This window comes from Sarcophilus harrisii, chromosome 4, assembly GCF_902635505.1.
Source record: "Sarcophilus harrisii chromosome 4, mSarHar1.11, whole genome shotgun sequence".
Lineage (NCBI taxonomy): Eukaryota > Metazoa > Chordata > Mammalia > Dasyuromorphia > Dasyuridae > Sarcophilus > Sarcophilus harrisii.
Window position 1 is genome coordinate 364,606,409 of NC_045429.1, and position 27,572 is coordinate 364,633,980.

General features: G+C 36.1%; 1 protein-coding gene across 1 annotated transcript in view; it reads right to left on the reverse strand.

Moving 5' to 3' along the window:
• Positions 1-1,747: 1,747 nt before the first annotated feature.
• CAPN9 (calpain 9) overlaps positions 1,748-27,572 on the reverse strand; it is a 65,212-nt gene continuing 39,387 nt past the window's right edge. The window contains exons 9-20 of the mRNA XM_003767829.2: positions 26,394-26,554; positions 25,085-25,242; positions 23,472-23,680; positions 18,399-18,435; positions 17,533-17,613; positions 15,235-15,292; positions 14,911-14,975; positions 13,919-13,987; positions 12,611-12,689; positions 8,954-9,070; positions 3,666-3,724; positions 1,748-3,373 (exon numbers count right to left, since the gene is read on the reverse strand). Coding sequence (XP_003767877.1) covers positions 3,347-3,373; positions 3,666-3,724; positions 8,954-9,070; positions 12,611-12,689; positions 13,919-13,987; positions 14,911-14,975; positions 15,235-15,292; positions 17,533-17,613; positions 18,399-18,435; positions 23,472-23,680; positions 25,085-25,242; positions 26,394-26,554 — 1,120 coding nt within the window. The 3' untranslated portion in view covers positions 1,748-3,346. The remainder of the gene's footprint in view (positions 3,374-3,665; positions 3,725-8,953; positions 9,071-12,610; positions 12,690-13,918; positions 13,988-14,910; positions 14,976-15,234; positions 15,293-17,532; positions 17,614-18,398; positions 18,436-23,471; positions 23,681-25,084; positions 25,243-26,393; positions 26,555-27,572) is intronic.

The window sequence follows — 27,572 nt, forward strand, 5'->3', positions numbered from 1 at the left end:
TCTTTTGTATGATCTCCTATACCACATTCTCTGGGGCCCTGTACAGAGTAAGTACTTACTAGAATTTTATTGGGTAAATGTATGAAAAAATTAATAGTTCTTTTGCACTCCCCAAGAGTACAATAGTGTACTTGCTTAGACTGTATTGTAACAATGCCTGGGAATGGATTCTAGCCTCATAGGAAAACTCCCTTAGTTCAAAATCATTTGTAGGAAGGTTATAGTAATAGAGATTCAGATATAGTTGTACAGCATATAAGTGAAATGATTATATAAATTGAATAGTCCTGGCTCTCAATGTCCTTATATGCTACTATTGTTCAGTCATTGAATAATGTCCAACTCTTTTTGACCCCAGGGATTTATCATGCTAATACTGTCTGTGGGGTTTTCTTAGCAAAAATGCTGGAGTGATTTGCCATTTTCTTTTCTAGTGTTATATTCTCTCTGGGAAGATACATTCAAAATCTGATGTGTATATATTCATAAACATACAGATAGATACATGTGTATTTGTATCCCATGTTCATATGATACAATGAAAAGCACTAGGGTAGCATAACATTTCACTTGTTATTTAAAAGGAACAGAGAATGTATATCTTTAGGTTCCATATCCTAACAAGTAAATACATTCCACCTTTATTGCTATAGATGAAAAACCATCCTCAGCCTCTGGATGTCAGCATTGGGACAGAAAATTTAGCTTGTGAGTCAACTTTAAGGACTTTAATCCCAGGATATTTCTTGGTTCTGGCTTCATAATTTAAATGGAAATAGTGCTCTGACAAAGGCCATAAATTTAGAGCTGGAAAGGACCTAGAGGGTTATCTAATTCAACCTTCGTGGATGAGAAAATTCAGACACAGAACAGTTGAATGACTTATCTAGGGTCTTATCATTAATGTGTCTAAGATAGGAATTGAACCCAGGTCCTTCTTACTCTAAACTTAGTGCCTTTTCTTCTACATAACACTGTTCCTCCTATAGAGGACCTAATAAAATTTGGTTCTTTTAAATTTATATCCTATCTTAAAGTATCAAAGTCAGGAGAACTTGAGTTCAAATGGGACCTTAGATACTTAATATATGAGCCTGGCAAGTCACTTAATCTTGATTACAACCTCCAAAACAAGAATAACAATTAAATGTATATCCAGTCCCTTGAAGAATGAAGAAATTAATGCAATGTATTTGTTACCAGTTCTATGAGGATTTCAGAAATTCCATTTTTTCTAAAAAGGGAAAAAACCCAATATTGATATAGTCATAGCATTGTTTCTCTTAAATGCCCATGAAGTTGGATGTTGGGGAAGGTTAAAGAGTTGTGAGCACTGGATAAAGTGACTGTGTAGCCTGGATGCTTGTTCCCAGTTCTGTCTGAGAGCCTTAGCCTTAAATTGTCCTTATTATATCTACTTACTCCCTTCCTGGATCCAAGGTGGTTTGTGGCTGCTAATCTTGGGGAAAGGGGTGAGTCATATAATATATGGTTTAGTGGTTAAGGAAAGAGATGGTGGGTTAGAAATATCACTAAGAAGAAATCTGTGTTCCAGTATCTTTAATTAGCAGCCCACATCTTTGATTTGAAGTTTCATCAAAAATGATACCTATCCTTTCATTGTTTCTAGAGGTCATGTTCATGAAGAGCTCTGAGCAGGAGCTTCTGGGTAGAAAAGTTATAATAATATAAACAAAGTGTCTAGATCAAGATGTTATTTGTCCTTCATTTTAGAAGAGGACCAGTGATATCATGGGTGATTTCTTGACTTGTGCATGAATTGGTTTAAGGGAGGCAGAATCATACAAAGTCACCAGCCTAACTCTTCCAATATCATTGAAGTTCAGTGGAAGACAAAAGCCAAAACAACTGGCAATGTCCCAGAATGTACTGGGTGACCTTGGTGTTTTTGATTTCTAAGTTCTAAACACTCTACAGTATCTGCTTGAGCTGTCTTCATGGCAATTGGAAGAAACTGTTTTAATCTACTCATTTACTGGGAAAAGATATCCTCTCCCAATTCACTGACAGGTCTGAGGTTTGGTTATTCTTAACCTTGGTTAACCTGTCTGCAGAGATGGTTTTATTAGGGTATGACCACTATGTATGCTACACCTTCTTGGAGCCACAGATGAGAGTTTGGTGAAAGGTAGATGGAACAGCCTTGAAAAGGGCTTAACAAACCCTCATACCAGAGATGCTAGGTCTCTGACCACTTCATATATGCACTAGATCAAGATATTAGCAAAGGCAATAGGTACTTAATGAGTGCTGGATGAGTTACTGGGGCAGGCTGGGAGCTGTAAGACTTAGGGTGTTTATAGGACTATGTAGGAGACACTCTCTAAGCCTGGAAAACAAAAAGTGGAAGAAGTGACCTGGAATTAGGATAAAGTCAATAAAAGCCTTAATCAGGAAGTATATACCCCAGGGAGAAGAAGGGAAATTTGTTGAAAGAGGGCAACTGGTAGAAGGGGCTTCAATAACAATGCATAAGGGAGGGACTAGAATAGTTGGAGATTTGAATTTGTAGGGACTGGGGAGAAAGAAAAAAATATGAACTAGGTACAAATACCTTCTTTGTTTTGTATGCCTTTGAGTAAACCTGTTCTATGGATTAAGTGCCTATTAGCTTGGGACTTTAGGGGGAACTAAAACTCCCTAGTGGAAAGTCAAAATCAAATGTTCTCAGAAATAGAGACAGAATGACCCATAGAGCTTACTTGAATTATTATTTAGAAACTCTGAAGATTGGACCAAATCTTTGTGTCTCCAGAGTTAGTGATCTAAGATATAGAATACACATCTACTATAATTTGATTTTGTGATATGAAAAACGGACAGTTTAAATTACCCTAATATTTAATCTCATGAAGGAAACACATTTACAAGGGTATGCTTAATTATGAGTACACACACATCTATAGAAACATTGTCATATGATCTTCAATCACTTGTGAATAATGCAAAATGCCTGGGTTGGTGGGAACAGAGAAAATAATTAAGGATTTTGTAATGTCAAGGGTAATCTGAGTTGGAACTCTTAGTCATCCTTACTAAATTGCATATGATTACTAGAGATGACTTACTCTGTAGGCAAGTTGCCTCCCTGTATCACCACAGATTTCCATTTGATAATGCTTCATTTCTGGGAAAGAAACAATTAAACCTATGGCATTAATTTTGATCATGCTAAGAAGATTCATTAGGTAAGAACATGGGATTATTAAAGAGGGACCTTCATTCACAATTCTTAGATACATGGACATCACCTAGGAAAAATTTTTTGATTCTTGTACTAAAGGGTATGAACTGGTGAGAGCTCACATCCAGAACAGGGACTGCTTCAAATATTCATCGCCAAACTGATGAACTGAGAATAAAAGGAAAAACAGGGAATTAGAAAAACTTGTATTTTACTTCAACTTTTCTGCTAGTTATGGGATTTGTTTTCATCACTAGGGTGCTTGAAATAAGGAATTAAATTTCCTTGATTTACTCTATGTTTCACAGGGTGGCTTTGAACAGTTTGTTTTTTGGGCCTCGGGTGTGAAAGAATAAGCAAGTGATAGAACTCTGAGAAATTATAATGGGAATGGACAGAAGAATCATAGACAATATGAAGAAGAACAAAAAAAGATAAAGGAAAACAGGACAAGTCATACCTCATTTATATTGAGCTGAATATATTCTTTGTTCTTTGCACTGAGAATCTGGAACACCCCTGAAGTGAAAAACATTAGGAAAGCTTGATTATGGAGACAGTTCCTCAAGGTTCCTAGTCATTTTCAAATTCAAAAATCTGCATAAGTTCCAAAAAGACACTGTTGGAATTGCACCATCTAGTGACAGACTGTCAAATGCTTCAAATGAACTAACAAATTTCAGAAAGACACTTCAAATAAAATGTACTGGAATATAATTTTTGAACCAGTGATATCCCATTGAATCTCAAAACAAGCACCTTATTGGGGAAACTATAGATGGACTAGGTAGTCACCTATATGGTATGAATTGAGCATGCCAGCCAGATCTATTTTACTCTGAATTATCTCTTTCATTGTCTGGGGCAAGGCCTTAAATCCTACCATTCCTTATATTTCTTGAATAGCTTTCAAGCTTTCAGCTTTCAAGTTGTTCTAGGGAAGGCCTTTAGCCATCATTAACTGACATTACTGCCACGGTTGTGAGTTTCCTGAAAGCAATATTAATAATCGGTCGACTATCTCCAGTTGATCCTAAGAATATTTTGTTTTGGAGTAGCTAGGAAGAGCAATGGATAGAGTCTTATCTTCCTGAGTTCAAATAGCCATGCGACCCTAAACAAGTCACTTAATTCTGCTGCAATTTCCTCATCTGTAAAATGATCTGGGGAAGGAAATGGCAAATCACTACAGTATCTTTGCCAAGAAAACCTCAAATAGGGTCATGAAAAGTCACATATAAATGACTGAACAATGAACAATATTTTTTTTGTTCATAGTTGCTTGCATATTGTCTCCCCCATTAGACTATGAGATCCTTGAGATAAGGGGCTATTTCTCTTCTCCCTCTTCCTTGCCCTCTTTCTCTTCTTTCTTTGTATCACCAGTATTTAGCACAGTTCCTGGCACATAATAAGTGTTTAATAAATGCTTGTTGACTGACTGAAATGGGAGAGAAGATAAGCACTTGAGAAAAGGGAGAGGAAAAGGGGTACTAAAAAGGAAGATGGCAGACTGCCCAAGTCAAACTTTGCTGGTTTTTTAATTTTTCTGTGGGCAAAATCTAGTCACATAATAAATAAAATGGGTTATATTTGTGACTGCACTGTGTAAATGTATAACTTTCTCTTTGTTTCTTTTGGAAAGAAATTGTGAGAACATGAGGGGATTGAGAGAGTGGAGATGGGAAACCAGGGAGCAGGGAACAGCTTATCATAATAACATTGACACCTAACATAGATTTGGCAGCTTTTCAAGATAAACTTGCTGCTTGGTAGACAACTGAATCTATGATCAACTATTTTCATTTCCTGGATGTAAGAGTCTTTAATTCATTAGTAGAGATGTCACAAGTGATCTTAAAGGGACCTAAAATTTAGTGTGGACATCAGGTATTAGGTGAAAGGTAAATCACATAAAGGATAGAAAGAGGTCTCCCTTAGTATGGCCAATCAGAACATACATTCTGTGGATAAACTTGGACAGAATGCTGGCAAGGATCAGCTGACTGCTTCCTAAGGCAAATAGGAACCAGGTCATTGGCAAGGTACACAGAGAAAAATTGCTCTGAAATGTAGAATTATTATAAAGGTCTTCCAATGAGACAGAAATGGGGAAATCACAAAATATGGTCACATATGAAATCTAGCAAAAGGAGAGCAAGTCCAATTCAGAATTTGTCAGCATGTTTCCAAAATAGACTTAAGAGGATGGTGCTCTGAATTTAGATGACCAATTTCAGTTATTTAGACTGAACTATATCTGTCTAGAATGGAGAAGGGAAATACTATAGATAGATGGAAATATACTTGAAGAATATCCAATTTTCCTTCTTTGATTTCATGCTCATCAAGCAATGTTCTTTTCAATAATTTGGTTTCTTGAATGAATTTACTCATTTGGGCCATGTATGTCTCCCATTAAGAGGTTACCTAGCATTTTGGTTTACATTTTCAGTCTGTCTCCTGTGAGGTTGGTGGTCATGAATCCATTTATCATAATCTCATGAACTCAATTTTAATAGATAAAATTGAGAGCAGAGATGACCACACCTTAGTACCTTTGAAGCCATTTTAAAATAGCCCTTTTAACATTACTAACACATCACCTTACTTGGCATGTTATTTTATCCCAATTATTTTAGTAACTGATTAATGAATGCTTTTGGATTTTATAAAGTTCCCTATTTTTGTCCAATTCTTAGAAAATTTCACTACGGTAAGTGGTGGAACTCCAGATCTTGATTTTCAAATAAACTTTGCATTTGAAGTATCTTGGTCTGAGGAAAAGATACGAAAAACAAGAACTCTGTTTCTGCCTATTTTCTTCCCACAAGAATTGTTTATATTGTAAAAATGGAGATAAATTCACTTTGGTTTTGGAAGTCACTCAGCAGCTAAAAATTCAGAGCAAAAGAACATGAAGATCAAGAAAGTTTCATTAATAGGAAATGTTAACAGTGACATGATGTTTTCTTGAAGAATATTTCTTTGTATCTCCAATTAACCCTCATAAGATTGCTAAAGAGTATTTTTATTAGTCTACATCAGAGATTACCAGATAACTAAAAAATGAAGCTACTTTTCCATGGGAGTAAAATAAGAATGATAGGACATAGAAAAGCAATAAGTGTATGCTGAATTTGGAGTAGGAGGACCCACTTGGGTTCAGATTCTAACCCTTTTCCTTATCACCAATTTAACCTTGGACAAGTCATTTATTTTGACCATTTATGAACAGATATTTGAACTAGATGCCCTCTGTCTACATCCAACTTTAAATCTATGATCCTATGAAACCATAAAGTAAATCTATAAAATAGTCAGAAAGACTATAGGAAAAAATATATGTAATATTGTTTATTGGATTAATTTAGTATCATTTACAAACCTGAGAATGTACAAATGCATTAAGATTTGGTTTGTTCAGAGAAATACATATTTTGTACACTTTAGAAAATCATTTAACCTTATTTTCCCCTGAGCTGGGAAAGTTGTTCCAGAAAGTCATCGGGGAAAATTTTTATTTTCGCTTTTGCTTGAAATTTTATGCTTCACTTCCCCAGTTATCCTATCTCTAAGTTAGAGTCATATTCTTTTGAAGCCAGAAATCTATATGGTCCCAAAAGAATATTTTGTTGGGCAATCCTTTCCTCCTTTATGTCAATTTTAGGTGTTAGAAGATGTCTCCAAGCATCTTTGTTTTCCTTAATAAGCCATTATAGATCTGTCAGGCTATATATTTGTTTAAAATTTTTTTAAAAACATTTTTATTTATTTAAAATTTTTCTTGAATCTATTTCTTTTTACATCCTGCTTCAGTTCTTTAAAATGAAATAAACCTAGAGTAGGAAAGGGCACTACTACAGGTAGATGAAAATATACTTGAAGTACAACCAATTTCACCTCTCTGCTTCTAGGTTCACCAGTATGCTTTTCAATCATTTACTTTTTGAATAGGTTGGAAAAATGAGTTTTGTAAGTTTGGCATCTTTTAGGAGAAGTTATATTTCTTCCTATTTGTCTGAAAACTCTGAAACTGTAAGCAACACTTTCCTATTTTCTTATTTGAGAACTTGAGTAAAAATTAGGTTATGTTCCCTTTAAGCACATCCTTCATTATTTTATGACTTCAGTTTTTATTATACCAGAGTGGAGAGTTCTTTCCCAACAGAAAAGATGCTCCATTACTTTAATCATTTTTCTGGACCATCCCATGCTCTATTCTGTGTTCCCAGTTGTATGATAATTAGATTTTTTTTTTCTGTGTTGTATGTGCAAATGTTATTGAGTTTTTCCAAGGTCAGGAAGACTTCTTCTGCTTTGTTTCCCACATCCTCCCTAATTATGTCCAGCATTTTGTTGACCCTTCTTGGCTATAACAGGTTATTGAGACAAGGTCTCTGGGGTACCATTATGACTCCTAGAAACTTTTCCTAGGTCATGACCAATAAGGTAGCACTAATTAGCATCCAAATACAGCCAATGTTTTTTTTTTTTTTAATTAAAATGATGGAGAAAGTAAAATATAGACCATATGGTGAGGTGGAAAGAGAAGTATCTTTTTAGTTAGAAAGTATTAGTTCAGATTCCAGCTCTGCCATTGACTAGCTGTGAGAATTTGGCCAAGTAACCTCAGCACTCCAGGTTTTATAAAGTACAAAAGTTGGACTATATTAATTATAAGGTTCCTTCCAACTCTATGGCTATAAATCATGGTCATGAGAGTCATTATGAGAGATAACATTTCAACCTTTTCTATAAGAAAATAATTAATTTTGAGCAATGAATATTTGTTAAGAATATACTGTATATATAGCATCATAAGACAAACACTTCACCAATGGGGTTGGAAATCATTTTTTTAAATAAATTTCTTTTCATAATGGCATTAGTTGTATTGGACTTTGACCTAAAGCATGATAATTTTCTAAGATTTATACAGTTTGCACAAATGTAATACCTCCCTTTCTTCCCTCCTTTTCTCCTTTCTTTCCTCTTTCCTTCCTTTTTTCTTTCCTCCCTCCCTCCCTTCCTCCCTCTGTCCCTCTGTCCCTTCCTCTCTCCCTTCCTTTCCTTTCCTTTCTTCCGCCTTCCCTTTCTCCCTTCCTCCCTCCTTTCTTCCCTTCTTCCCTCTGTCCTCCCTCCCTTCTTTTCCTTTCCTTTATTCCTCCCCCTTCCTCTCCCCTATGTCCTTCCTTTCCTTCCTTCCTCTCTTCCTCCCTCTCTTCCTTCTTCTTTCTTTCTTCTTCCTTCCTTCCTTCCTTCCTTCCTTCCTTCCTTCCTTCCTTCCTTCCTTCCTTCCTTCCTTCCTTCCTTCCTTCCTTCCTTTCTCTCTCTCTTTCCATTGTGTTATTAATTGGGGTTATAGATTTAGGAATGGAAGGGACCTCAAAGGTCATGTTGCTAAATTCCTTTATTTTTACAGATGAGGAACCAGAGACCCAAAAAGGTCAACATCCCTAAGGTCATATTAGATATGAGACAGAGGTGAAATTGGAACCCATATTCCCTAATTAGAAATCCAGCTCTGCTTTCCACTGTACCACATAGCCTCCCACTAACTTCATCTATCAAAAGAAAATCAACTGCCTGCTCTTGTAATATGTATTTGTCATAATTTTTTTTTAAACAGTGTCTGTGTCTTGTTTGTGATTGCAGTATGTCTCACCAATTGGGAGTTGGGTTGGATGAAGCCTAGATAAGATCATGCCCTATATGATACTAAGGACATTGGCTAAGGATACTCACGGCTCGCATTCTCTAACCGGATCATACAGTTCAGGAAATCATCAAAGTCAAGTTGATACTGCTCATCAGCATACCTTAGGACAATTAGCTGCAAAAGGTAATTGTTCAGCTGGAAGCCTGTAAAAGACCAGAAGAATTTGTAAGTGACATAGAAGATCTAGGTTGAAGATCCTATGATCTCTAATACAGGAATACAGGAAAAAAGAGGGGGTAACTCAAAAGGTGCTATTTACTAAGAGACCTTATGATAGGGGGACCCATGATCCTTTAGCTTCCTCTATGTCAGACTTTGGGCAGTTCATAGCCTGACTCAGAACACAAGATTTTCAAGGAGATGATAATTGTGTGGGTATGGACAAGTTATCTGATTTCATTGAGATAGGGAACTCCTTCTATCAATAGAAGTTAGTACCTCCTCTATCATGTAGATTACTAAAGTTAAATTCATAAAATAATGGGTCCACTAAATCTTACGTAAGGATCACAACTACCTCATATTGATTTAGAAAACCACATATTAACATTATCTATGTTCAATTATATTTTTATTTGATTTGCTAAATATTTCCTAATTTCATTTGAATCTAGTTCAACAGTTTTTGAAAGTGTCTAACATATTTTAGATAGAAAGCTACCTAGACTACTGAGAGGTTATATGACTTGTCTAAGATCACACAGCTGATAGCTGTCAAAGATAAACTTTGATTCTAGGTTCTCCTGGTTTTAAAACCAGCTCTCTGCCTCTTATCATAATATGAGTGGCATTTGCGTAATTATTTAAGATTAGCAAAGCATTTTACAAACATTTTCTCATTTGATCCTTACAGCAACCCTTCAGAGTTGGTAAATTATTATCTCCATTTCTCAAATTTTGAAACTGAGGTTCAGAAATTACTTGCCCATGGTCACACAGCTAGTTATGTGCCAGAGGTGCAATTCAAACTCAGTCTTCTTCTGACTTCAGATTCAGTGACCTTTCCACTGCTTTCATGAATTTAATATTGTCATATTGAGATTGTGACACCAGCATCTATCCTTAGGACCTCTTGACTTTCTAGGAAGTATCATCCAGGCTGGTAGTCTGCTCTTAACAATTCTGCTCTTAACAAAGACTGACTCCTGACATCCAGGGCTGAGCTCCAAGTTAGCTATCCCCACTTTTGTCCCATCTCCTATTTCAGAGTGGCTAAGTAACATACAGAATTCACCAACATCTCTGGTACCCCAACTGTGGACACCTGCAGAGTAAGCAAATGTTTCCCATGGACATTGGAGTCAGATGCTGTCAGAGGCTCCTGAAAGCTAGACATTTCCTAGGAAGAGTCTCTGCTGGAGTACATTTTACAAACTTTCAGAAATGAGTAATGTACATTAAACATGCCCTGTAAGATATGTATGATAAAGTAGGTTGTTTGTCTTTTTTCATTTCTGCCTGCTTTCTTAGCTTTCAGCAGATTGCTACAAAGGTCACAAATAGATAAAGAATATTCTATACAACTAATCATTGGGATCTATTTGCCTGCTCAGTTACTGTTAAGAAGGGAGGAAAGAAGAGATGTATCCATTTTGATAAAGTTCCTGTCTGAGAGACTTGGCCACAAGCAACATTATTTAAACCTGACTCTGCCAGATTCAAGATCCACATTTCTTTTTTTTTTTTTTTTTTTTTTTAAATTTAATAGCCTTTTATTTACAGGATATATACATGGGTAACTTTACAGCATTAACAACTGCCAAACCTCTTGTTCCAATTTTTCACCTCTTACCCCCCCCCCACCCCCTCCCCTAGATGGCAGGATGACCAGTAGATGTTAAATATATTAAAATATAAATTAGATACACAATAAGTATACCTGACCAAAACGTTATTTTGCTGTAGAAAAAGAATCAGACTCTGAAATATTGTACAATTAGCTTGTGAAGGAAATAAAAAATGCAGGTGTGCATAAATATAGGGATTGGGAATTCAATGTAATGGTTTTTAGTCATCTCCCAGAGTTCTTTTTCTGGGCATAGCTAGTTCAGTTCATTACTGCTCCATTAGAAATGATTTGGTTGATCTCGTTGCTGAGGATGGCCTGATCCATCAGAACTGGTCACCATATAGTATTGTTGTTGAAGTATATAATGATCTCCTGGTCCTGCTCATTTCACTCAGCATCAGTTCATGTAAGTCTCTCCAGGTCTTTCTGAAATTACCCTGTTAAGACCCACATTTCTTTAACTTTGTCTGCTGCAATGACCTTCCATCCATCACCAGCTACTCTTGGAATGGAGTGCCCAGGGACAAAAAAGGTAATAGGTCCTTGAGATGTATAAACAATTTCTCTACCTATAGGCAAAAACTGCTGACCAAGTTCCTGATAGTTTCTACCTTTCTTTATTTTACTTTATAGGTATTCTAGAAGAAAGACAGCTTTTACATTCTTAAAAGGCTCAGGAATTATGTCTGTCAAAGATGTTTTGTGCAGTATCCAGTTAAGCATCCTAACCAGATCATGCTTAAGAAATAACTTAGGGCAGAGAATACTTGACCAACTCCCTTCATTAATTAAAAACAATGATAACTTGATAAATAAATAAATAAATGATAATATTTTTGTGCTTGTATAATAATAACATACATAATATAATTTTATGCTCTTAAAATATTATTCTGAGAAGGGAACTATAGGCTTCTCTAGACTGCAAGGGAGTTAAAAGTACAAAAATAGTTAAAAACTGATTTAGTGAAAACTGACTTAAGGAAAATTAAGATCACTTGGCCTGTTTTCACTCCTACCCCCAAAAAGCCCCCCAATATTCTCACATGCATGCCATGATATGTGAAATTCCATTAATAACATAATATTTGTTGTTGGGCTATTTCAGTTATGCCCAACTCTCAATGACCCCACTTGGGGTTTTCTTGGTAAAGATACTGGAGTGATTTGCCATTTCCTTTTCCAGTTCATTTTACAGATAAGGAAACTGAGACAAACAGGGTTAAATGACTTGCCTAGGGTCACACAGCTAGTAGGTGTCTGAAGAGAGATTTGAATGCAAGTCATCTTAACTACAAACTGGATGTTCTCTCTACATAATGCAATTATATAGAAAGCCCTTAATATAATGTAATTATTGTTCCTCCCATATGCCAGGCAATGTTCCAGGAGCTTTATAAATAGTCTTGTCCAGTACCATAAGAGAATAGATCTAGAGTTGGAAGGAACTGCAGAAAACATCTGGTTCAATCCCTTCATTCTAAAGATAAGAAAACTGAGGCCCATAGGATTTAAATGACTAACCCAAGATCATACAGTAGCAGAGATAGGGTTTAAACCCAGAATTAATATTATTGCCACCATGCCACATGGGGAAAATAAAACATGAAGGGATAAAATGACTTATCCCAAATTGGCCATGTGATAGGAGGTTGCCCTAGAGTCGAACAGCGAATGTCAATATGTGATATGAAAATTAAAGGAGCCTCTTGATCTCCATAAAATATGACAACTCAGTCAGAATTAGGGGTGTAACACCCCTTTGGTTCAGAATGAACTTATTCTTGCTGCATCATTGTTTTGTTCTGCATTTCCTCCATGTGGCTTCAATTCTTGCCCACTCGTCATCTTCCCTTAATGCCCCTTGTTAAAAGCCCAAAAGTTTCTATTTTACCTGCAGCTTTCAAGGCTAGCCGCAGCTCATAGGAGGACATGGTGCCAGATCGGTCAGCATCGAATTGAAGGAAGATATTCTAGGCAGGAAGGAATTGCAACATGTCAGACTCAGAAGGGCTCACAGGATCCTGGTTCTGAAGCTAGAAGAGACCCCAGAGCCCATCTAGTCCAATACTTTTATTTTATAATTGAGAAGGAAACCCCAGAGAGGTGACTTGTTCAAGATCCCCAGGTGATAAGTCACAGAATGGGAATTTGAACTCAGTCTTTGACTTCAAATTCAGGGTGCTTTCTACTACACCACATTGCCTCCTTTCACTTAAAGGTGACTAGTAAAGGAAATCTGCTACTTTCTAAGGTTGCCCATCCCCATTTTGAGATTGTTCTAATTGTTAGGAAGTATTTGCTTTTGTTCAGTTGTTTAAGACATATCTGATAATTGTGGAAATATGCATAAAAGAATTGCACATGTTTAACATATGTTGGATTACTTGTCATCTAGGAGAGACGGTAAAGAGAAGGAAGGGAAAAAAATTGGAGCACAAGGTTTTGCAGAGATCAATGTTGAAAATTATCCATGCATGTGTTTTTAAAATAAAAAACTTTGATAATAAAAAAGGAGAAAAAAGACATCTGATTCTGTGACTCTATTTGGAATTTTCTTGGCTAAGATACTATTCTTTCTCTTCTCCAGCTCATTGTACATATGAGGAAACTGAGGTAAGCAATATTAAATGTTTTGCCCAGAATCACCCAGCTAGTAAGCATCTGAGGCCAGATTTGAACTCAGGAAGATTTCTTCTGGCTTCAGGCCTAGTACTCTATCCATTATGCCATCTAGCTGTTCCAAATGTTTGAGTACATTAAACTAAAAACTTTATACAGTAGAAGCTAATCTTTGGCTTTTTCAAAGATGGTACCCACAGATGGACTAGTACTATTCATCATATTATCTGGATGATTGCCAATTCTTCCCCTCACTTGATGAAAGCACAACTTTAGGCAGGAGTCAAAAAGAGAAAACTTTCTTTAATGGCTTTGTTAGTTCCCTCAAAGAGTGAACAATTTTCTTGACCCCTACCTTTCTAAGGGACTGGTATCCTGGCACTCTACCCTAGAATTTCTTCATAGTAATTGAAGCTTGTTATAATTCCTTCTCTACAACTATCCAATTCTAAATAAGCAAACAGATTGCTTGGCCCCTTTTACATTTATCATTTGCTTCAACTACAGTGAGGAGGTAAAACACCAGATCAGGAGTAACAGTGAGGTACCACACAACCACACAACAATGAGGGTTACATACTATCCACGTCTTCAGTTTGTCCCAGAAAACTTTGAATTCATTGAACTCCAGTTTTCCATTGCCATTGTTCTGTATGCAAAAACATGAGTCAAGAAAAAATATGAACAGAAGTCAAGAGGTCAGAGGGTTCTTGTGGAATTTCAGATCTGGAGTCTGTTTAGAAAGAATGTTGTGTTGGGAAGGAAGAACACTCCTCTGTGGAAACTCAGGGTAAAGAAAACTAAGAATTCTTGATTTTTTATTATTAAAACTCTTTGTATCAGAAGAGAGGAAATAGGAGAATGGTTTTATAAAAAGCACATTTTTTAAAAAGCCCTCTGACCCTATTATCAGTATTTTTAAGTAGGAAAAGAACCTTTTGTCCATTTAAAATCACCCTTACCAGAAATACGCATCAGGAAAAAATAGATGATATAAAAACAAAGAATGAAAATTTTATTTTAAAATTCTTCTTTCTTCCTGCACATGTCCATTCTCTTTCTGTCTTCTTTGAGGTCATTTTCCCCCTCTTTATTCTTTAGAATAGGAAAATAACCATACTGAATCATCTGGGGATACAGGCCTAGCTGGGACCTTTCCATCAAGCTACTTATATTTTTATGCGCCCCATACGTATTTCTGGTGACTTACTGGTACAAAACTTTTACATGCGGCTCTGTTGGAATATGATCAACTGGTAGATAGTAAGAGGGTTTTGTTTGTGTTATCTTTTGAATTTTCAGAGAGTTCAGAAAAGAGAAAAGAAGGTCCTCATAGGATCTGGAATTGTAATAGAGTCTAGAGATCATTTAGTCATTTTACAGATGAGGAAACTGAGACCTAGAGAAGTCAAGAAGTTTCCTATATTCTTGTAAATAGTAAATATCAGGCCCAGAGTTCTGAACCAGATCTTATAATTCAGCATTGTCTCTTGTTCCTTTTTGTACTTGTAGGGCTGGAAAGAGGCTTAGAAATAAAAACACTGATTTCTATCCATGCATTTGAAAGGATACATCCATTAGAGAAATGATGTTTTTGCAGGAAATGAGACTTAGCTTCTTGAATTTAATATTCTTTTCTGCAAACATACACAAGACGAAAATGACAACAAAATTTCCCACTCAGTCCTGAGATTACAAAAGAGCAAGTATGCATCAGATCATCTCAAAAATCTGTGTAATATCTCAGTACAGGAAAAAAGGCAAAGCAGTGTGAAGAATACAGTGAGAGTAAAGGTGGACCTTTAAAAAAAAAATATGATAGACAACATGGCACAGTGATAAATGTTCCACTGATAATTTCATCCTGGAATCAAAGAGATTGGTTTGGACACTTACTTTTTTGTAGCACAGTATTCAAAACATATTCCAGTTCCTCTGCTGTTACCTCCATGTCCTGTTGAAAATAGGGACAATTGCTTTTTCCCATCCCTTAATATCTTCTTTGTTTAAAGGAAAGAGATTCCAGATGTCTTTGGCTTAAGGATGTCAAATTTCTGAGCCAAATTCTATTTACTTCCTCTAGAATGAACAGGCCCTTTAGCACTTTGTACTTTTCTGGCCTCATCATTCTTTGGAACATTAAATCTCTTGGAAAGAGGACCAGTCAAAGGCAAAATTCAGTTAAAAATGTTAGAATTCATAAGGAACTCAGAGGGTCATCTAATTCAATCCATTCAGTTTTTTTTTCAATTAAGAAACTGAGGCCTAGAAAAATTAAATGACTCACCATTGGTCACTTGATTAGATAAATTTTGACTATGAATTTAAAAAAATGATGATAGTATTTTCCTTTGTAATTTCATGTATTTTATTTTATGCTTTTAAAAAACATTATTCTGAGAAAGGAGCCATTGCCTTTACTAGATTGCTCAAAGCTAAAGAAAAGTTAAGAACTCAAGCTAAGAAAAATTGATTTAAGGAAAGTTAAGAAGATCTAATCTATTTCTTTTCAATCCTCCACCCCATCCACCTCCCCCCCAAAAAAACCCATAAATAAGATAAAAAAAACCCCAAACATTTTCACCTGCCTACAATGGTATTTGCAATTCAACTAGTTATGATTCATTTCTTTGAATTAAGGCAATGGCTTCTCCAAGTTTACCTTCCATTTTTAGAGTGCTTTATCATTTTTAAAGTGATTTTACATATTTATCTCATTTGATTTTTATGACAATTCTGTGAGATAGACAATGCTGGTATTATTTTCCCATATTATATATGGAGAAACAGATAAAGGGCTTTATCTAAAACAAAGATTAGAATCTAGGTTTTTTTTTTAAACTCTAATTTCAAGTACTTTATTTTAAAATATCAATCTTCTCTGGGTAGTACTAGATTAAGTAGTTGCTAGTCATTAACATGTAGTATAAATTGTTTAGTAGGTCCTTATCACAGCTAATTGAGAAGATGTTATTCTTTTCAATTGCTAGGATTGGGAGAGAACATTTAAGATGTGGGGGAGAGGCCCTGGAGGGAGGTCAGAGCATGATGCCTTTATGCCTTGAGGACTAGATTTTTCAAGAAATGGTGCATATGTATATGGGTAGGGTATGAGCAGTCAATACTCATCAGGAGAGGACAAGACAACAGGTGGCAACAGAATGGGGGGAAGCAGGATACAGAAAAGGAAATAAAAAGGCAAATAATAATTATCCTTCACTTTGATGACCTTGTACCCTAAGAAATTTTGAAGTGCTTCTGGTGCTTAAAAAAAAAGACTAAATGTTAGTGAGAACAAATGTTCTCACAAAATGTTAAATATTAAGTATTTTAATTATTTCATTGATTTTTAGAAACTTGGCTTTTTAAAAAGTGAAATGTTTAATTCATACTAATTCACATTAATTCTCAGAAACTTGACTTTTTGAAAAGTGAAGTGATTAATTCATACTAATATGTTACTGGATAAAAATAGAATAATGAGTCATATCCTTTTCAGGGGGTTCTTGAAGAAAATGCCATAGCCCAAAGGAATGATACTTAGGATGGGCATTTGAGCACAAAATTTTGTTGTTAAATAATTAGAAGAAATAATTTTAGATAGAGCAGAGGTATCAATTATTTGGTCTACAGCCTACATATGGCCATAGTGCAGCTCAAACTAGATTAAAATGTAATTGGGGAAACATTTAACAATGCTTGGTTGGTTGTTTTCTTTCCTTCTCAAAGAGGGCCAATGTTGGAGTCAAGTCAATGTGTTGGAGTCAAAGTATAAGTATGACTGTTGCTGATCAGATTAATATGATCTCAGAAGGATCTACCATCAATTGGGTACAAATAGTTATTTTTATGTAAAAAATAGTGACCCCTCATTTCTATTTGAATTTGATGCCATTGCTGTAGAGCCTCTCAAATGACAGCACCATACATGTGTATCTATCTCAATGACTGCTTTTACAAGATTCATTAAGCTGTACAATTTTCCTTCCAATGTTCAAGCTAACAAATTGTATTTATTATCATTAAACTTTCTGAGAAGATTATGAAAAAAAGGCAAAATGTCCTTCTCCTCCAAATCCTTTCAGATTAAAGGCAGGCAAGAAATAAAAGTGGCTCAGCTCCATGACTCTTTTCTCAGTTTAGAAGTCTAAAGACATTATTTTGGCTTGAATTAAAATATATTTGTTCTTTTACCTCTCCTGAAATCTGTTCAAACAGTGTCCGAAACTGTTTATCTTCCATGCTTTCTTGATTAGGTGAAGTTGGTTTAGACGGCTAGAGGAAAAATAAAGGTATATGCTGAGATTTAGGAAAAAATGTTTTTGAAATGCTTTGTTTGCATCAAAAGAGTTCATTCTGAGTTGTCCAATGTAAACTGTTGGCATATAGTGTGACTATTGAATGAACTGATTGATTTTCTAATACATTCTAGCTGCTTCCAGATGTACCCATGGTGGGGGGGGGGGGGGGGGGGGGGGGGGGGGGAGGAGATGATGGTGCTAGAGTGGAGGGAATAAAGTTTCAGGTGAACTGTTAGGATAGATGGAAAGTATTGGAGAAATGTTTTCACCATGATGTAATAGACTTCTCTGAGACTCCACTGATCTCTCTCATAGTGATCTCTCTCAAGGGCCTGGTTATCAAATTCATTGGAGTTAGAAGAAAGAAGCACAAAATGTGGGAGCAATGGGGGCCTGACATGTCCTTCCTTTAACCCCAGTAAGAATTTGGAAATTGGGTCTAAGAATCTTCAAAACTTTGGATAAAAGTAGAAAGAGGGAAGCAGCCTGATGAAATTTAAAAAGAAGTGGGGCAGGTGCAGAAATGAGGTTCAGAGTGATTATGTGACTTGCTAGCGGCTATATAGTTAATAAATGTTAATGAAGAAATTGAAATCCAAGACTTCTTGATTACAAATCTAGTGGTCTATCCATGACAAAATATTGAACATTAAAATATTAGCTGATTGTACAATTACAAATCACAAGATTAACCTTCCTTCTCCCATTATCAACTTTTTCTTGAAGGCCTTAAAAACATTTATTACTTGAAAGACTTACTTCTGGGAGAGCAATATCCACATTTTCATCCATTTCCCTGTAGGATTAGAAAATACTTGATTCAATTATAACCCATTGCAATACTCATCTCTGCTTCATCAAAATCCTTTCAACTTTGTGACTAGTTGTGGAGATACCTCTTCCTTTCAACCATATGCCACATTATTCAGTGTCTTTGGATATGCTGGGAGGAGAGAAGCTAATAGTTCTGTAGATTGGGCCAATCTTTGGCCAATTTTGGCCCAAAGATTTGGGCCAATAAGCTCATACTTGTATCAGTACCTTTCATCTGTCTATTCATTTACAATTTACAAAGCACTTTTACATCATTTGATCTTTATAACAGCTATGAAGTTTTAGACCAGATATAATGATCTCCATTTATTAATGAGGAAATAGATCTGAGATGAAGTAATTTGCCCAAAGTCACACAACTGTTGAGGTCATTACTGAAGTTCTTCTTCAGCGATCTCTCCCCAGTTCTGTAGTCATGGGCATGATGATGGCTCAATCTTCAGAAGGTTTGAAGTCTAGGGATTTACCAGAATATTATGTCTTTTATATATGAAGGTTGTATTACTTCAAGAAGGGATACGTAAAAAGGGAGTTTATTACATTAAAGGTTTCATAAGAACATCTGTATGGGATAGTGGAATAGACATTGGAACTTGGACTGGAAGACCAGGAGTCTTGCTGAGAGCCTTAGTCGCCATGTGACTCAGTATTTCTCTGAGCTTCAATTTCTTCATCTGTTAAAATGGGCAGAATATATATACTTGTACCATGAAAGAATTATTTTGAAGAAAATTTCTTTGTGAACTAGAAGGTGATATATAAATGTGTCATGATAGCCACATTCCAGAGGCAGCATGGTAAATAGAAAGAGTACTGCTTCTGCAATCCAAAGACTTGGATTCAAATTCTACCCGTCATTTACCATCTGATAACTCACTTCATCTGCTTCAGTTTCCTTATTTGTAAATGAAAAGGGTGGACTATATAACTGAGGTCTCTTTCTGGCTCTAAATCTGTAACTACAACTTAGTTTAGCTTATTTGTTGAGGGCTAACTACTTATTTGTTTCCAATCTACTTGAGGAAAATATAAAAAGAAAGGAGAATAAGCTAAAGTTGGAGCAAAGTACACACACATTCATATATGCACATGTAGCTCTGTGTTTCTCTGTCTTTTTCTCTGTCTCTTTGTATGTATGTCTTTCTCTCTATGTTTTTCTGTGTTTATCTCTGTCTCATCATTCCATAGAGATAAAATGTCAATCTCTATATTGCTGGAGAAAATACGAAGAAAGAAGACAGGAGATGAATTTATTTTTCAATTAATAACACCAAGGGGATCCCTTCCAAATTTTTTGCTTAGCACTCTCAAATTTTTAGCTAAACCATTGGAGGCAGATAGCATTATAGACCTCTCATCTCTAGGTTATGGAACTGATTCTGAGGTCAGACCTTCTAACAGGCTAAACTCAGTCAGTTGAGGATAAGAATAAAGATTAAATTGTATTTGTCAAATATAAATATTTCAAAAAAATTATAGAGCATTGAACAATGAGAGTCTTCTCTTTATACTCCCAAGGACTTGATACATCTTACTCCAGACACAGGTTCAAAATGAGCTATAAAGTCCTTGCATAAATCTGGTATCTCTTTATGAATATAGTCTGACTTTAATATTTATCTGGCATAATAGGAGGAGAGGAATAGGCTGTAATTCACTAGATTTTTTTTAACTATTAAAAGATTTTAAAAGTTAGGTAGGGCATGGATGTTTTCTGTTAAATTCATAATATAAACAATCATAATGTTAATATACAATATAGGAAACCCTTTTGAGTGTCTCAAATATTCATAAGGGATTCCAATAATTTGATGTTTATGAATATTTTGTTGTACTTATGGATCTCTGGAATATAGCCAACTATGAAAGGAACAGATTCCTCTATACTAGGCTATTTATTTGTTTATAATGTTGAAATCATAGCTCTGGGTTTAGGAGAATAGGATTTGGCTCTGGAGATGATTTGGCAGATAATGAATGAAAGCTGAAATCTATATAGCAATTAGTATACCCAATTTGGTCCTTCAAACTTTTGTGCTATAGCTACTTAGGAATAATTATACCCACTTTACAGCTAAGGAAATGGAGATTCAGAGAAATTTTATGATTTTTCCATGGGTACTCAGTCACTGAGAGGCAGCATGGAGCAGTGGATAATGGACAGCTGATCTTAGAGTGATGACGACCTGGATTTAAGCCCTGCCTCTAATACATAATGCATAAAGCAATACTCTAGGCAAACCATTTAGTCTCTTGGGGCTCTAGACATCTTTCTAAGACTATGCACTTCAGAGAAAGGACTGACCTGGTTTGGCAGAGGAAATTTTTACATCTTGCAGCTCCCTCTACCACTGAAATCATAGGTCCAGTTTCTATCTGCTATTGCTCAGCTAGTATATGTTAGAAGAAGAATTCAAATCCAGATCCTCCCCTACTTTAAAATATGATCTGTTTTCATCATACAATTTAACTCACGGTACAGATGAGAAAACTGAGACCTAGATTTCCCCCAAAGTCACACAGGATAGAGGTCTTATTCAAGTCCTAGTTCTAGAAGTTATTAACTCCATGACTGCAGGCAAGTTAATTGTCTTCTCTGAAACTCAGACCCCATATCTATAAAACGGGGATAAGATATATGCCTAACCTGCTTAAGAGGGTTGTTTGTGAAGATCAAATAAAATATAAGTGCCCTGTAAATGACAAATGTAAATTATTGTCATTAACAGTCTAGGTCACAGTTGTAAGTGGTCAAAACAGGAAGTTCTTCCATAACCACCAACTGAAACAAAATATTCTTGCTAAGACAAGGACAATAAAGAGATGATGAGGCAGCTAAGTGGCACAGTGGATAAAACACCAGCCCTGAAGTCAGGAGGACCTGAGTTCAAATTCGACCTCAGACACTTATAACAATTCCTGGCTGTGTGACCCTGGGCAAGTCACTTAACCCCAATTGCCTCAGGAAAAAAAAAATAATAATGATGATACAATAAGGATGTGAAGTATCAGACTTTGGTTGTCACCTAAATCGTCTGAAGGAAGTTGCAAGAAGTATTCCTCTGAAACTTCCTAATTCCACTATTAGGTACCACACATCATTCAACCACTTCCCATAATGCCTTGTTGCTGGAGCTAAGAAGGAACTTTCCCTCCTTGGGGTATTTACTGCAGGTGTTTTGGGATGTGGTGTTTTGGAGACCCTTCACAAAATTTTTTCAGACAAGATTGGGATGGGGTCGAAGAGTTAAGAGGAAAGCAGAATTCAAACTTACACTGTTATATGTCATTGTTTTCACCTATGGTGAAACACATCAAAGTATCAGTTGCAGTCATGGCTGTTGAAACAAATTGTTTGGTCTCACTTAAAGGTAATTCACCCACAAGTCAAGACATCGGATGATGCTATTGATTTTCAAATACAGAGAATGAACAATAACAACAACAATGTAACAATAACAAAAGACCATAGGAAGTGACCAGGGGAAATGAACCATATTAATCATGAGGAAGGAATGATCATTACTGCAATGATCCCTTTTCTACTCAAAAGACTAAGATAATTAACAAACATAAAAAATAGATTTAAAATAAGAGGACTTGGGTTCTGGGACTTACCCTGTAGCCAACTAGCCACAGATTTGCTATCAGGGCTAACTGAGCTAATAAAGTGATTAACAGGCTCCCCTTCCCTTCCCTCCCCACCCTGGCAATTGGGGTTAAGTGACTTGCCCAGCATCACACAATTAATAAGCTAAGTGTCTGAGGTCACATTTGAACTCAGGGCTTCCTGACTTCAGGGCTGGTGCTCTATCCACTTTAACAAGCTTTATACATATTATTATTTTGTTTAGAAAGTGCAAGGTCTTTGCCCTAGCACCCTGAAATTTAGAGGGATGATAGTACTCTTTTTTCCCCTCACTTGTTAGGAACAACTGAATTTAGCATATAATAAAATTATGATAATAATGATGGTGATGATTTCTGAACTCTCATTTTGGGGTTTTCTTGACAAAGATACTGAAGTGGTTTGCCCTTTCTTTTTCCAGCTCATTTTATAGATGATAAAAATTGAGGCAAACTGGGTTAAGTAACTTTTCCAGGGTCACACAGCTAATATCTGAGGCTGAATTTGAACTCATAAAAATGATTTTTCCTGATTCTAAGCCCAATGCTAATTGATATAATTCCCAGTATAGCAGAAAGAGTGCTAGTTTTGAGGTCATTTGACCTGGCTTCAAATCCTACCTCTTAGATTTACTTTGGGCAAATCATTTAGACCTCAGGTTCCTCATCTGTAAAATGAGAGTTGGACTAAATGGCTCAAGGTCACATGGCCAATATAATAATGGCAATTTTAGGACACTTTAAGGTTTATCAAGCACTACATATGGTAAAAGCTATCATTTGTATAGTACTTTAATTATGTTATTTCATGTTATCCAATATGTATCAGAGAAGTACTTGAACCCTGGCCCTAACTCCAAGGACAGTTTTCTATTCATTATAGGGGCTGATTCCCAATAATTAGTTCAAATAGGGAGCAACAAGAAAGATATTAATCCATCTTTCAAATGGATTATCTTTAAAAGTTGATTCAAGTGACTCTTTCCTACCTGCCTGCCCAGACATGTTTTGTACTTCTTGTTCCCATGGCATAAGCTGCTACTTATTATTTTGATTACAATTATCACCACCACCGTATCATTATTGTTCAGCCATTTTTCAGTACTAAGACACTCTTTATAAACCTGTTTAGGATTTTATTGGCAAAGATACTGGAGGGGGTTGCCATTTCTTTTTCCAGTTCATTTTTACATATGAGGAAACTGAGGCAAGCAGGGTTAAATGACTTGTCCAGGATCACACAATTAGTAAGCATCTGAAACCAGATTTGACCTCAGGAAGATGAGTTTTCCTGATTCCAAGCTCTGTCATTTATCCACTGCCACCTAGTTCCTTGTATTATCATTATTAATATAACAATGTGTTACTCACTGAGTAATGGCTTTCTTCTCTGAAAAGATTCGAAGGCAGAAATTGGCTTCTTGGTGTGGCTCAAAAGTTGTAGGAATCAGGATATATTCCCCAGGGGGCAGCTTAAATCTCTCAGAAACTTCTCTTAAGTTAATATATGTTTTGCTTCTGGCCTGTGAAGCATGATATCTGAAAAAATCCTTGGTGAGATGCTCATCTTTGGCAGGACTCTAAAATGCAATCCGGAAAGGGAAGTTTGCTTAAAGTATAGTACTAGGTTTAATTTGGGAGATATTCACATGATTTGGGGACATATACTTCTAAACCTCTCTCACTCAAAAAGCCCCCTCCAATTTCATTTAGAGTACTTTGGAACCCTACAGGGCAGATTTTCCACTCTTATGTCCTCACATATCAGCTCCATCCTGCTCAGAACTATTTCCATGTCATAAATTCTGGGGTTTTTTGGCCCTTTTATTTGTTTCTACTTTATTGGAACAAAATGTTCCACCTCAAGCTTCTCTTACTTTACCTTCCAGATCTTGTATGTTACTTAGTCAATCGGTCAACAATCCAATTTATTACACTCTTACTTTGTGTCAAGCACTGTACAAAGTGTTCTGAGTTCAAAGAAAGGTAAAAAAAACTTTGTCCCTGCTCACATAATTCACCTTCCAATGAACTTGTCAGATTTAATGAGAATGGATAGATTCTGCCTCAGATGAAATAGCAATGAGGTGATGTTTGGCCTTTGTGAAATATCCTAGATAAATTATTAATCTTCAGTAAAAATAAAAAAACAAGGTCACTGACAAGTAAGAATCATGGATACTCCAAACAGCTTGTAAGGTAGCCCTTATAGAGTAAGTAAGAATCTGAAGCTTATCCTTTGAGAACCAAAATTCCAAAAGGCATTCTATTTCATTTGTTTACATCTAGAGACATATTGCTACCACTTTACTCCATTGCCTTTGTCCAAATATAGTCCACCCCAAAATACAATATGCTGCCCTAAAATGATTTTTTTTAAAGGAAAAAGCATTGAAGTATAACCCTGGGTCAGTGTGTAAAAAAAAATTAAATTTACAATTGAGTAAAAGTTTCATTTATTTTTCATTAAATACTTTCTTTAGTAATGAAATGCCAATTGATGGCACATTGCAGTTAGCAGTTTTAGTTTAAACATTAGGGGAAGACTGAAAAAAAAACTATGGTATAATATAAGACCCAAATTATTAGTTCTTCCCAGGATTTGCACAAGTAAAATTTGGGAAAATAAAGAAAACAGTGGCTTTTGGGACTCACAAAGAGTAAGTATTGAAATAAATTTCTGTTGTTTTCCCTCTAAGGATATAAGGCAATTTTGATAAGTCTTCTCTGCCTACCCATTGCTCCAATGCCACAGTTAGTCCATAGACCAGATTGGACATTGTGTACTTTGAAAATGAATAATCATTTATGAAGAGCAGTTTGGATAAAACTTCAGTTTTTCAAAAGAGTCATGATTTCATGTATATTCCCCACTGATGTGGATTGATCATACCCTCCAAGTCAAAGAAGACAATATCATGAGTTGCCATAATGACAATAAACCATTCCCATTAGTCAACCTTTGAAACCTGGACAGAACATGCCTGGTAAATAGCATATCCAATAGTCAGCAAATCAGCTCCAAGTTTCTTGAGTTTCCTTCTGTCCTTTTGCATGAGGGCTACAATAAAAGTACATTCCTCTTGCCCATCATCTTTCTCAGTCAGAGACAATTTGATCTGGGGATTGGTCCAGAAGGTGTCTGTCATTTGAAAGATATAAAAATGGTTTCCTCCTTGAGCAAAACAAAAGAACAAAAAGTCCTAATAATATCATCTATCCAAGATCTGACTCCATCTCCACTCTGTTTCATTGTTTTCAGTGCTCTCTATTCTGCCCTCTAAGTCTGTTTCCTGTGCTCTCCTCCAACATTCCATTTTGTAGGTCCTTGCATTTCTTCCTCTTCCTGATGACCGCTTTCAAAGTATTCTAAGTTCCAAATATCTTCTAGCTAAACACCCGCTTCCTTCTCTTCTTTCAGGCCCTTCTCAAATCAGTGAAACAAGGCTTTATTAAGTACATACTATGTGCCAACCCCTGGACCAAATACTAGAGATGCAGACAAAAATGAAACAGTCCCTGTCCTTAAGGAACTTACATTCTATCAAGGGAAATAACAGTTTACATATAAGCAAATGCAAAATTGATACAAAATATTTGGGAAGGAGAAGAGAATACATTCTATCTAGCAATGAAGGTTAGCCAATACAAAGATATGGAGACAGGAGATAGAATGTTATATATGAGGAAGAGCATGGTAATCCAGTTTAGCTGGAACCTAGTGCATGAAGTAAAGTAATGGGGAAAAAACCTTATAAGGCACAAAAGAATCAGATCACAAGAACTTTAAATACTGAGTAGGGGAATGTGCATTTTATCCTTTGATGCAGAGTTAACAGGAAGTTGCTAAAATTTGGGAGGATAAGAAAGTAACATGGTCAGACTCTTTGGGAATATAAATTTGGCAACTGTGCATTGAAAAGGGGAGATATTAAAATTAGAAAACCAATTGGGTCTCCATTATAATAGTCCTGGTGATGGGTGATTAAGTCAATTAAAGTGATCATGATGTTAATGGAAAGAAAAGGATGGATGAAAGACTATGTACTCTTGTAGGAGAAGCTTCCAAGTACAACTCTTCCTAATTCTTCACCCAGTCTCAGATTCCTCCCACTTAATGGTAAATACATATTTTCCAGCTTCATGCTAATGGCCTTCTGCATGGCACTGGCCTCAGTTCTGCCTTGCAAATAGATGATCCCTTATGGTTCTCAGATGTCTGTCTCTGACTCTGTTTCGAAGGACTGACCCTCCAAAGGGCAAGAAATGAATGTGGACAGGCAGACCACTGACCCAGGAAATTACGGCATCCTCCAGCAGTAGATCCCCGGACCCAGCTCCCTTGATGGATTGTCACTTCCCATTTGTGAAGGGCATCTTCCTCCAGAGCATCAGGAGTGAGATTGCAGATCTCTACTTTGTCAAAGTGGATTTTAAAATCCTTAAAAGTCATCCTGAAAAGAAGAAAAGCATTACCCAGATGTCTCGTCTTGTCAATGGCTGAGCTCCTAGACAATGATAATCCATCCATGGGAGGTTTTACCCTCTTTTTAATCTTTCTGTATCATCTAGGACTCCTAGCACTCACTGTATACACCAAAGTTAATCATGTAATATATCAGACATCATGCAATGGGAACTTCAAACTGACTTTTCACAAGCAGTGACACCCAAAGAATAAAGATATGGGTGTCATATTGAGGGTTTTGTAGCCCACTTAAGTAGAAAGGAGACAATAGAAACAGGAGATGTTGCAACAACATAAAATCAGTGGAACTTGTTTTAAATACTTTAGACTCACAAGTCAACATAGAGAAGGAAATCCCTAGGTATAAAGGTCCTATTTTTCTCGATTCAGATGTCTCATTCTATTTATTTTTTCATTGTTTCCAACTTTCAGAAATACATACCTTTCAGAAATACATCCCAGGGGCCACTGACCACATTTAAAAGCTCTTAATTGAATGCCTAGATCATTTTGGAGTAAAAATATTGTAGAAATAATACTGCCTTTAAATTATGAAAATTATACTGACCTGACCCCTAGTGGCAAGACATAGCTATTTGTATGGTAGTGGTGATGGATTTTATTTGATCAATACACACTTTCAACAAACCTCCTTGTTATACATGACCTACCTTTGCCAGAAGGTTGGATAGAATAGGGGTATGACATATTCATGGAATGAAGCACTTCTTTGTGAAATACTGATTGGATTGCTTAAGTAATGAACCCACATCCTTGGATCTAATTGTTTTTGATTCTTGATAGCCAATTGATGATTGAAAACCAAGGTGTTATACTGAGGTGACAAGATGCTGTTGTAATGAATTAATAAAAACCCTTCCACAATTCCATTTTTGGCCTTGTTTTGAGACAATCAGTCTTAAGTCTCTCTTTATATTTGCCCAAACTTCCCAAAATGCTGAAGAGAATGGCCTTTGGACTTTTGCTCTTATTGAACCAGCAGA